At 51.8% G+C, this 11754-nt stretch overlaps 2 protein-coding genes across 8 annotated transcripts in view; both read left to right on the top strand.

The window, feature by feature from the left end:
• Positions 1–6672: 6672 nt before the first annotated feature.
• On the top strand, positions 6673–7812 carry NCMAP (non-compact myelin associated protein; the record flags this gene model as incomplete). The annotated part of the gene is made up of 3 exons (XM_079546068.1): positions 6673–6763; positions 7132–7216; positions 7680–7812. Exons 1-3 carry the CDS (start codon positions 6679–6681, stop codon positions 7810–7812), a joined length of 303 nt encoding a protein of 100 aa, XP_079402194.1. The 5' UTR covers positions 6673–6678.
• Positions 7813–10067: 2255 nt separating this feature from the next.
• SRRM1 (serine and arginine repetitive matrix 1) overlaps positions 10068–11754 on the top strand; it is a gene marked incomplete at its 5' end in the record, with an annotated part of 16331 nt that continues 14644 nt past the window's right edge. For all 7 annotated transcript variants that reach the window (XM_079546194.1, XM_079546195.1, XM_079546193.1 and 4 more), the window contains one exon: positions 10068–10088. In XM_079546194.1, the coding sequence (XP_079402320.1) occupies positions 10068–10088 (21 nt within the window). The remainder of the gene's footprint in view (positions 10089–11754) is intronic.

The following is an 11754-nucleotide window of genomic DNA, read 5'->3' as shown; positions in this document are numbered from 1 at the left end:
CCCTGCCCCCCAGATTTCAGCTTTTGCCATACAGCCCTCCTGGTTGAAGACAAGCTCGGTTTATCTGTGCTGCTGTTGAAAGGCTGCCCAGCAGTGCTGCCCTGTTTAACGTTCCCTAATACCCACAGCAGCTCTGTTACACTGCTGACTGACACAGCCTGGTGCTTGCAGGCGGTGGGGAATGAAGGGAAGCCACACTGTCTGAAGGTTATTGCAGAGCAGCTCCCTTCACAGGCAGGAGCCCTTGGGCAAAATTGTTTTGCTGTCTTCTTTTAGATCTGTGGCAGAAAGAACGTTGGGAGAGATTGGTCTGATGCATCGTTATGGCATCCCCAAGCTTCTGGAATAGCTGTGTGCACACGGAAGGGGATCAGGACAATAGCAGGGCGTCGGGAGCACACATCCATTTCTTACAGTGGTGTCAAAGCTGGGAATTACCTGGGAGAGAAGGAGAAGCAACCAAATTGCTCCCCTGCTCAGCTGGGGTGAATGGAAAAGGAGGCAGCTTTTTCTCTGTTCCTCATTGTGGGTGGGAGAGGTGCAGCACCAGGCTTCGTGAGGCATGGAAGCGTCCTCCCCAGCTTAACTCTGTAGATGTGGGCTTTTAATTGCCATCCTCTTGGGGTTGTTTGTGGGAATCTCAGCCAGTGCTCTGCTGAGCTGGTAATCTCACCGTGCTTCTATCTGCATGTAATTGATTTATCTCTGTGCTCGTTTTCAGCTCCTGGCTACTATTGCAGCACCTGCAGCAGGGAAGGCACTTTTATGTGGAACTACAAAGCAGCCTCATTTGTGGTGTCACCTGCATTTGTGGTGTTTGTTTTGGAATCCAGGTTGAAGAGAGTGTGGGATTTTGTTTGTTGTGGATGGCTAAAGGAAAAGCCCTCATTAACTTCCATTTGGTGTAACACGAGATGAAAAACAAGGACTCTGCGCAGCAAGATGAATTTTGCTTTTATCTTTATGTGCTGAAGGCAAGAAATCCAAGGCAGAGGATATCACAGCTCACTGGGATAATGTAATTCTTGAACGCTGCATCAAAATCTGTGGCTTAGACTCAAGCATTCTGCCTTCCAGCATGCAGTGTCTACCCACAGCTACCAAAGTGACTTCAACATTCTGATGTTATTTGACTGAAATGCAATGACCCAACCTGGGTTATCCTTCAGATTGCAGGAGATGTCAGATGACAACCTGAGTTGCAGAGGCTGAAAACCACACGCTGCCAAGGAGTGCTACAGGCTGCAGGATTCTTCTGAGTGCCATTGGAGGAGTGGAGCAGCTTTGGTCTGATCTTTAAGTATTGTGACTCTGTCCCCTTATTGGCTTGCTAGCCCCCAGCTTTTCCAATGAGGCTGGGGAGGAAATTTTACCTTCCAACCTCGCTGTCTCCCACCCCATCTCATAAAACACCCATTTCTGGATTTAACTTGGGATCTACTTGAACGTGAAGTGAATTTGATGCAATGACCACGTTTAAAAACTGATAAAGCTAGTTCAGCCCTCTGACAAAGCTCTCTTTACCTTTTCCGGATGAGATGATTCAGAGTCCATTACGCTTCCTCAGAGCGTACGCATTCATCAATTACACACCCGATAATTAACACAGACACGCCTATCTCAGGTAGTGATTTATGAGGACTCCAGTCTTCTATTCCACGGTCTCTTCTCCCTCCTAGCGTCCTTTTAGCATCATGACCAACCAACAGCCTCTTACTTCATCCAGTGCTCCTCCTCGCTCCCCCTAGATGAACTTTCCTCACCGAGGCACGCTCAGAACTCCCATTGTAAGCTATAGGCACCAACCGCACGGAACTACAACTCCCAGAAGGCACCGCGGGAACAACAGTCCTCAGCAGCCAATCAGCGTGCGCGCTGCCGCCCTATAAAAGCCCACGGCGGGCCGCCCTCTGTCTCTCTTTGCGATGGCGGCGGGTGCCTGCGGTCGCTGCTGTGCGGGGACAATCCGCCGCCATCCGCCATCTGACGAGGCCCCGCCGCGTCGGTGCTCCGGGGGCTCGGCGGGATGACGTGGTTCCCTCCGTGGTGCGGGATCTGGGCTGCCGTGGGTGAGCGCCCACCTGGATTGGGGTGGTTGTGGTTGTGGGGCCCGCCCGGCCCTATCGAAGCTGCGCCTGCCCTGCGCTGTGGCAGCCGCAGTCAAAAAGGAGCCGAGAGCCACGCGTTTTCCTCGACGGTCGCTGCACAGTTTGGTTTTCTGTAACTGCCCAGCAACAAATCGGGAAAATACAGAGGCTGCGGCTCTGCCTGCAGTGCTCTCAGGCACTGGTGATAGCAGACCTGTGCTTCGTTTGGAGGGGTGCTGGCGGGTGGGCAGAGCAAGGCGTTGCTGTTCTCTAAATGCTTTTCTCCCTAAGGAGCGGTGTGAGATGCTGTTCCTGTCGTCACCCGGTGCAGGACGCGGTGCTGGGCAGGTGAGCGGTGCTGGGGGTCCTCACAGCTGCAGCTGGAACTCTTCCTCAGCTCCACCAGAGCTGCCAGCTTCCCCTCACCGCTCTACCTAAATTGCTTTTAGAGGGGTGGAGAGGTTTTGTGCAGCATCCCTTGACTCAGAACTGGGAATCGAATCCCAGTTCTTCCAGATCCGAAGCCAGCAGACTGCTCTGCTTCTGTTGTGTCTGCTGCTCTGTCTGGCTTTTGTAGCTGTAACAGGCCTTGGCCAAACCCACCTGCATGTTAATCCAAGAGCTGTGGTTCTGATATAGCTGCAGGTCTCCAACAACATGCAAGAGCAACAGGAAGGTCTTTGACTGCTCGGCCTCTTCTGCCTGTTGCTGTCACTCACCCCTCCTATATATTTTTCAGCTTCTAGCCAGGGTGTTGCCCTCTCCTGTGAGGGCTCTGGTGGTTTGGGGGCTGGTTGTGTCAGTATTGATGATATCTGAAGCCTGGTGCTGATTCTGGGGCTGTTGTTGTACTGTGTTCCAGGGTTTCTCGCTGTTCGGAGCTCACTGCCTGCCTGCTGATAGACCCAAGGTGAGAGAGTGCCTTTGCCAGAGCTCTGTCCCTCCAGATCCCTTTCCCATCAGATCTGAATACTGATCTTGTGGTCGAAAAAGGAGGAAAAGTAACATTCAGACTGGCCTTGGCCTCTTTGCTGGCACAGCCCTGCTCTGAGCAGAGCCAGTTTGAAGACAATCAGTGCTTGCTTTGTTGCCCTGGGGGTGGCAGCAAAACAGAGTCGTGGGGGGAGGGTTTGTGCTCTGCTGCTTCCTTGGGCACTGATTCTTAGTGCACGATGGCTGTTGAACTGGAGATGCCTACCTGGGCTGTGTTGTCTTTTTCAGGAACTGCACACTTAGTGGAAGAGTCTGAGAGCTTGTGAGACCCCGTGGAGGTTATTGGTGTGCTTTCCTTAAGGCTGAAACTGGAGAAACTGAAGTGGAGCAGGTCAGTGCCCCTTGTGAGTAATTGCCTGGCGTTTCGGGGGGGTTGGAGTGAGATCTTGCCAGTGCTTGTTCACAAAGGGCAATGGGAATGGGGTTTGCAGGTTGGAATTACAAACTTCATTAAAGGTCTGTAATTGGGCAGCCTCATTTGTAGGGCAAAGCTCCTGTGGGATGAGCTTTGCCTATTGTTGCTCCAAGCACAGCCTGGTCAGTGATGACACCTTTCTTTGGAGACTGCTGGATGAATCCTGCGGATATGGGGCTGAGGCCAGGCTCCAGCATCAGCTGAAGTCACTGCACAATGTTGCACTGCGCTTCATTCAAAATGAATTCTTTTTTTTTTTTTTTTTTTCTTTATTAGGTTTAAACGGAATACAGACCCAAGTGCCTTCAATCCTGAAGGAGCAGCGTTCTGCACAGCCTCACGGTGGCTGCTGTGTGAGGTGGGAGCTCCCTCAGGTGGGAGAGCTGCAGTGGTGCAGCAGTCACTGAGTGCTGTGGCACTCAGCCTCTGAGGGACGCTGCCAGAGCTCCCATTCAGATGCTCAGTGAAGAAGAATGTTCCTTGCTACGGAGTTCTGTCAAAAGAAGAGCTTTCAAGAAGGTCTGGGTAGGAAATATTTGGAGTACGGTGCCGAGGTCTGGGGCTTCCAGCACAGGAGAGATGTGCAGCAAAGCCAGAGCGAGTTGGAGGGGCAGCTGGGTGATGGCTGCCCTCATTGCATCAATGTGTTGGCACACAGTGCTGAGGTTTGGGCACAGCAGATATGCCAATTAATCCTACAGTTCATTCTCACCTCTTCATGCCTTGAGACATGTAGCTCCAGGTATATGATCTCTTAAAGTTAAGTCTTTTCCGTTATAGTAGGTAAGTAATTTTATTATAAAATAATGATAAAATACATTTTACAAAATGCACCTGTTTTGTGCTGCCAGTCTGTTAACCTCTGTTGTGTTTGGTTCTCTGGGAGGTAACATGTATGTGTCTGGAAACACAGGTTGAGCATCTCTCAGAGGTTCTCAGGGTGCCCTACAGTTGCCATGGAGCTCTGGGAGCAGTCTGGTGTGGCCCAGAGCACACTGAGGCATAGATAGACTGGAGTACACTGGAAGGCCTCTAAGGCACCCTAGAGTGCAGAGAAGTTCTGGGAGTATTGTAGCGTGCTCCATAGGCATCCTTGAAAGCCTGTAGGATGCACTGAGAGACACAGACAAGCTTTGGGAATCCAATAGTGTGTCCTGGAGTGTATTGGATGGCCTGGGGAGGTCTCTGCACTGAGGGGTCCTGGGAGTCCAGTAGGACAAACTGGGAAATCAGTGAAGAACCTGGAGCGTGCTGAGGGGCTGCGAGAGGGCTGTAGGGTGTTCTGGGTTGTACCTAGGGTTCCTCAGAACACGTTCAATAGTTCTAGGACATGTAGGACCTGGTTATCACACGGCATCCTCTCCAACTCCTTCCTCTTTCGCTCTCCTGCTTCCCCTGCTTTTAATTGGGATGAAGGGCAGAAGCTCCACCACGTGAATGGCGGGCTGCGCCTTTCTGCCTTCTTCAGTTTTCTGGAGTTGGAGAATTTTTCCTTTCTCGTGAACATGTTTAAAAAAAAAAAATAACCGAATTGACGATGCGCTTCGTGCAGCCGGTCCCCATGGCGCTAAGTCCTCCGGGAGCGCTGCGCTATGCGGGAAAACACGGAAGTGGAATCTTTTCGTTTTAGCCGCTCTGCGCCGCCAATCTCTATTGTGATTAGTCCTCCAGGAAGTAACGCGCATGCGTCCGAAGACAAGGAGGGAGGGGGGGGGAATTTTTACACAGCACTGAGGCGCGGGCCATCGGTCCCCTCACGGGCCGTCAGCCGTCAGCCCCAGCTCTTCACATCTCCGCTTCCTTGTGATAAGGCTCGAGCCATCCCCGCTAAAGGGCCGCTTTCACCCCCACTGTCCCTGCGCGCGCCGCGGCACGTGATTGGCTTATCGCCTCCTTTGATGGACAAGTGGCCATCCCGCACCGCGCATGCGCACTATCGCCGCGGCGCTCCCTGCTGCCGTCTATTGAACAAAATCCGGTACTGCAGGTGCTGCTCTGCGCAGGCGCGGTGGTGCCGAGGCTCTGGCGCTGCGCACGGACGGCAGAACCGCGCAGCCGGTACGTTGGGAGGTGTGGGAGCGGCGGGGACCGCGCAGAAAAGACACGAAACGGGCCGGAAAATGTACGTCGGGGCACTGCTATGGGGGAAGAACACCGCTTCGGTGTGTGCCTCCGCTTACCTGTATGCAGCGCAGCAACGGAAAGCCCCGTTTCCCTCAGTGCCCCGGAACCTGGCGGTGCCACCGGGCTGCACGGGTCGGTACGGGCGGCGCTCACACGTGCATCCGCGCGTGTCGGCAGCGCAAGGCTCTCGGAGCGCCGTACGGTGCCCCGCAGCCGCCCTGGGAGCCGCCTGGTGCAGCACAGGGGTGTGCCTGCCCTGCAGCACGGGGCGCTGGAAATCCTGTGGGCAGCCCCAGGGAGTGTTACGGGGTGCTGCCGGGGCACCGTGGCAGCCTTGGAAGCTTGACTAGGACACTGGGAAGGCTGTGGGGCACGCTGAGGGACCAGAGAACCCCGACGAACCTGAGCGCACTTCAACAAAACGAATGGAAAAGCAGCGAACCCGCACGGACTTCAGCGACAAAGAGTGAAACCCGAGCAGACTTGAGCAAACCCCTCCTTTTGTTGTATCTGTTATTACTGCTGCTTGGTGATAAAGCCTCCCTTTGCCGACTTTGTAATTCCCACAAAGACGTATCCTTCCATCGCTGCTCAGCAACGACACCACAAAACCTGTCCTTTTTTTCCCCCTACCTTTGAGGATACGTTGTTGAATACTGGAGAGAGGATCCACAGATCCATCAGTCTGCTTTGTGTGCAGGACAGGGCACGGAGATGCAGTGCTCCTCTCTCAGATCCCTCCTCCTCTTATGGACCAAAACCTCAGAACCTGGAGCGACAGTCTGAAATCACAGAGCTGCAGATGTGTGTGTATTCATCCAAACCCTCTGTAACATCACTCAGTGCTGTGCCTGTGTCTTACCCTCCAAACCCTGCGCTGTGTATGCTGCAAAGCAAATGGCTTCAGACTGGTGTAGCAAAACATCCATTGACTTCACCGCTGAGAAAACGTGACCGATCTTTAAGAGGCAGCTGCTAATTGATGACAATTAGGTGGCACAATTCGGTGCTGATGTTTAATGAAATCATTCCTCTTTTTCCTTCTGCAGCCGAATCAAGATGACGACGGCAGCCCCGCTGATCGGCATTACGCAGCTCTCGGTGAATGTGACCACAAGGTCTCAAGAACTGAGTCTCTATCAAAGTAAGACAAGTCGTGGGGTTGGTTTTTTGTTTTTGTTTTTGCCTGTAGCACAAATACCTTGAATCTTTAAGTAGAAAAACAGGCCACTGTGCACTTTAGTTGCTGCATAGCACGTGGACGCTGCACTTTTTCAGCTTACCCTTCCTGTTTACCCCTCCTGTTCCTTGCCTCCAAGTGCTCCCATCCCAGTCTGTTCCTCTGAATAAAAAGTAACAAAGAGAAATTATTTTAAAAGGGAAGATATTGTGGGGGTTTTTTTGTTTGTTTGTTTCTCTGTAGCCTTTTAACCTTTGAATTTATCAAATTTCAAACAAAACGTTGACAACTTCTCAAAAAAGACTTCATTTTTCTTTCTCCTTCCCTGCTAGGTTCTGGAGCAATAGTTGCTGCCATTGTAGTAGGAGTAATTATTGTTTTTACAGTGGTTCTGCTCATACTGAAGGCGTATAACAGGTACGTGGCTGAGTCCTGTGCTTCAGTGAGGAGAAGCCAGATGAACCGAAATCACTTCTGTGCTCTCATCTCACAGGCTTTCTTACTGCTGAAAATTTCAGGCAGAATCTGAGTGTAATGTGCTTGATGTCCTGAATGCCAGGCTGTAATGGAATGGTTCTTGGCAGAGAATGCTTGATGGATGCTCTTTCTAGGGGGCTTCTGTCAGCATAGGAAAGGCTTGCTGTGAGCATCGTGCTGCCAGAGTGGAGCTTGATTTCTCCATCTGAAGGCACAGAGTTGTGCACATGTTCTAGGAGCGCTCACCTGCCATCTTCTGTCTTTGGAATGAAGTCCTGCTTGATGCTCACTTCCCAATGGCTGTTCAGTTCAGCCTGTTTCCGTGGGAATCTTCCCAATTCTATCATGGGAGAAAGCACTGCAAATGTCAGCGCTGATAAATATTGCATTTCTGCGTTTACAGACACATGAGAGGGAAGCGGGAGCTGGAGCCCAAAAGCAGCAAAACAGCAATGCCTCCTTTAGGGCAGAACAGCAGCAGCATTACTCAGCATTGCACAGTGACTTCCATACCTATCCACATGCAGAGCAGATAACTGTGAACGCATCCCTCCCTTTGGAGTTCTTACCACGTGGAGATGGGACTGCTCTCAATGGTGGTACTGCATTTGGAATGGTGATCAGCTCTTAGTTTGTTCTCTGTATCGTCATTTGTCCTGCTTTTTCTCTCGGGGAGGAAAACTGGAAGATCTGAACACTTTCCGTGTGATGAGAATCAAGAGGTGAAGAGGTACAAAGCATCCGAAATGCGAGGAGCCCTCCTTCACAGCTTTGGGTGTGGGAAGATCAAAGAAGCCAAGCTATTCATTTGGAAAAGCCACGCACACTGATTTTGTAGAGCTTTTGCTTACTCAGAGTTTAAGCTTTTTCTATCCTGCTATGACTGATGATAAATGGAAGGAAGAATTGGACATGCAAGCTGCATGCAACTCAGGTTGTGCTTTGTTAAGGTTCGGGTGGAACAGGTTTGTAGTTTGTTCTACACGGCAGATAGTGTGGGAAATAGGAAAACCATATTTATCTTTAGTCACCTTTCATGTTTCTAATACCACGTTTGTATGGTTGTAGACAGAAAAGAATGACTTTTTATCAAGTATATATTGAGATATTTCTAATAACTCGGTAACCTGCTCGTTTCCCAGTGAACCAAATGTCTGAGGATTTTTACTCTCCTGCCAAAATCACCCTGGGTTCGTTACTGCCGTTGCAGTGCTTTCTCTATCTTGAAATCTGAGAAGTTCTTTAACTTAAGTAAACATAAGAAGGCAGCATAAAGCAAGCAAGGCATCATGCACTGCTTTTCTACAACCTGAAAGGGTTTGTTTTCTATTGCGGACTAGGCTTGAAATATCGTGAACATTGATTTATCATTTTTTTTGTTATAGAAAGTCACTGAATGCCGTGATGTTTTCCAAGTGCGACGACTGTGGGTGTACAGTAATGCACCAAAGACATTCCCAGGGGTGTTTCACAGCCCACTGATGCGAGCACACAGCAGCATTGTGTGGATGCTCTGCGGCTCGTTGTTTGAGGCGTGCGTGGAAAAGCATTCCCACAGCTGGTGGATGGGGAAGGTAGCGAGGATTAGGAAGAAGATGAGTTAAACTCTGTTTTAAACAGAGCCGTGCAAAGCCGTGAGAGGCATCTCCACTTTTAAATCCGATGGAATCGCTCACTGGGGTGGCTGCAGTGGCACAGCCTGCATTCGGTGCGATTTGTTGTGTGCGGGATGGGAGCTGCAAGCTCCTGCGACCATTAGAGGGCCCCAGTCTGTACAGACCTTATTAAATAACTGTGGGGTATTTAAACTCTTTGGGAGCTGTAGGGAAGGAAGGCAGTAATCGGTCAGAGAAAGCACAGCTTTCCTCGTTCTGCAGCAGCTCCTTTGCTGTTCTTAGTGCTGCCACTGCCTGATCAGTTTGTATCCTTAAATCAAACCAAAGCTGACACTGCTCAGAGCAATAAAGTGATAACTGACAGAAGGGAGATGCTATCGGTAACTCCAAGATGTGAGGGCACCTCTGGCAGAGATCCTTGCGAATAAACGCTGCTTTTCTGCAGGACTAAATTCAATTACTCTGCAGTCTTTTAATGAAACATGACCGGGGCGCGTTCCAAGCTAAATATTAGGACAAGCTGCTCGAGCAGCCCGTACGTCCTGCTAGCATTTCACTTCTTCCGGATCTCCACCTCAGTTTTGGCGGTGGGAATAACCGATATTGCTGCAGAAAACAATGTGGTTTTTTTGTGGAGTTGCCCTCCTGTTCCTCTTTCTGTGCTGTTTTTGCGTCCTGCTTCGTCAAAACCGAGGTCTTTACAAGAATAAAGCCTGCCCTGCACACGGACGCTGCGCGCCCCCTCAGCGCTCCCCCCCCACCCCCCTCCATTCCTCACAGCGCCGCGCTGAGGAGGCGCCAACGCCCGCGCGCATGCGTGAGGCCGGGAGGTCACGAGCTCCGCGCCACTCCGCTGAACTTCCGCATCTCGCGAGAAGATAAACCGTCAACTCCCCGACCGCGCGCCGCGACGGGACGTAGCGCAGCCACCGCGCGGAGGAACGCTGTGCTTTGCGATTGGCCAGTGCCGGCCCGCCTACCGATCCGCCCTCCAATCGGGAGGCGCCGAAGAGCCTTTGCGGAGCGCCGGACCCCACCCCCTCCGTCCCTCTTAGCGTCACGCCGCGCGCAGGCGCACCGCGCTCTCCTCCTCTGAGCGTGCGAGGGGCTCGCGGGCGCGCGGTGCACGCCGGGACGGCAGCGCGCTGCGATCGGGAGGAGGCGGAGGAGCCAAGATGGACGCGGGGTTCTTCCGCGTAAGTGCCGGCCTCGGCGGGCGGGCGAGCTGGCGGAGCGGAGGGCGCGGCCCTGGCGGGGAACGGCGCTGTGCGAGAGGGCCGCCGCCGCCGCCGCCGCCGCGTCGTGCCCGGCTTGGCGCTCCGCCGTGCCTCCGCCCCCGCCCTGCGCAGGCTCCTGTGGAACGGCCGTGAAGAAAATGGCGGCGGGAAGGGAAGGGAAAGGAAGGAGGCCGCGGGCGGCGGGGGGAGCGGCGGGGGCCTTCGGTGCGGCGGGGGGAGCGGCGCTAAGAGCGCAGCGAGGCGGCTGTGAGCTTCTGTGGTGCGTGAGGGTATTAACGGCCCCCAGCCGGCGGGATGCGGTGCGAAGGCGCTCACTGAGCCGTTCTTTTCAGCAGCTCTGCGGCCGCTGTGAGGAAATGGAGCGGTATTTTGCTCGGCTCTATTTCTATTTTATCCTTTTTTTTTTTTTCTTTTTTCTTTTTTTTTTTTTCCATCCGCTGGTCAACAATGAGCGATTGTTGAGGTGCTTCTTGTAAGATTTGCTGACCGCTGTGCCCAGTGCTGTGTATTTTCGCATGCAGTTCAGTGGTCTGAAAGGCACTGATGTATTCAGCCCAATTATTTTCCCTTCCCACAGCTGGGATGCATGTAGAACACAAGAGGACACGTTTCCCTTTGCTTAGTTCAATTTTATGCTGATCCCTGGCAATAGGGAGGGATCCTGGGATCTTCAGCGACTAATTCCAAATCACCAGCAAGCAGGCCTATCAGGAGCAGGCAGTTTTCCCAGCTGCAGCCTGAAAGCAGAGGCTGTGTTCCATGGGCCGTAGGGAGGTACGCTGCACCCTGTTGGGGCTGATGCTATGGGCACCACAACAAGCTCAAAGTGCTAATTAGGAGCTTAGTCAACAGCCACATCTTTGTAAATAAGTGCTTGACCTTATACAGGACCTGACATGGATAGCATTTCTCAGCACAGCCCCACAGCCATCAAAGACCCTTTGCAAGAACCCCATGTAACACAGCGCATGTGTAGCATTATATTTTAGTACATATAGCAATTCTAGAAGTAGGCAGCCTCTCAGTGGAAGCTGCATGTGAATACATGTTAAGGTGTGTAAAACCTGCCTGCTTTATCGCTCCTGGAGATGCACGATGGGAGGAGTGACCCCCCATACACAGCACTGCTGGAAGTGCTGTTGCTTTTCTGTCCTCTCACTGGGAGCAGTGAGTTTCATTCCCAGATTTCGGTAACAATGTGGGAGCCTTTTTAAATGAAAAAGTCACCTGTGTGCTAGGAGTTGGGTTCAGGTGAGTTACGTCTGTATGCCCCAGTGGTGCCATTTTACAAGTCTACAGATCAGGTGGTTGTCACTGATGGTGGAATTATGGGACTGAGAGCACCGAATCAGAGATTGAATGTTTTAGATTGGGCTCTCAGAGGTGACTTTTAAAAACAGAATAAAAAAACAACACGGGGCTGAAGCAGGACTGTAAGTGGTGTTTTTACAGTTCACAACAATCTGACAAGGATTACATCTTTTGCTAATGCGTAAGCCATGCCATAGACTGCAGATATTACAGGCTAAAACCCAGCAAGTGCCTCAGTGATTCTCCAAGATTCCTGTATTCCAGAGTAGCAAACGGCAATGTTAATAGTTACAATCTGTATTCTGTGCTTGGT

This window comes from Tetrao urogallus, assembly GCF_951394365.1.
Source record: "Tetrao urogallus genome assembly, chromosome: 23".
In the NCBI taxonomy this organism is placed as follows: Eukaryota; Metazoa; Chordata; class Aves; order Galliformes; family Phasianidae; genus Tetrao; species Tetrao urogallus.
The sequence above is the reverse complement of the archived record's forward strand: the minus strand, read 5'-3'. Positions and strand labels throughout refer to the sequence as shown.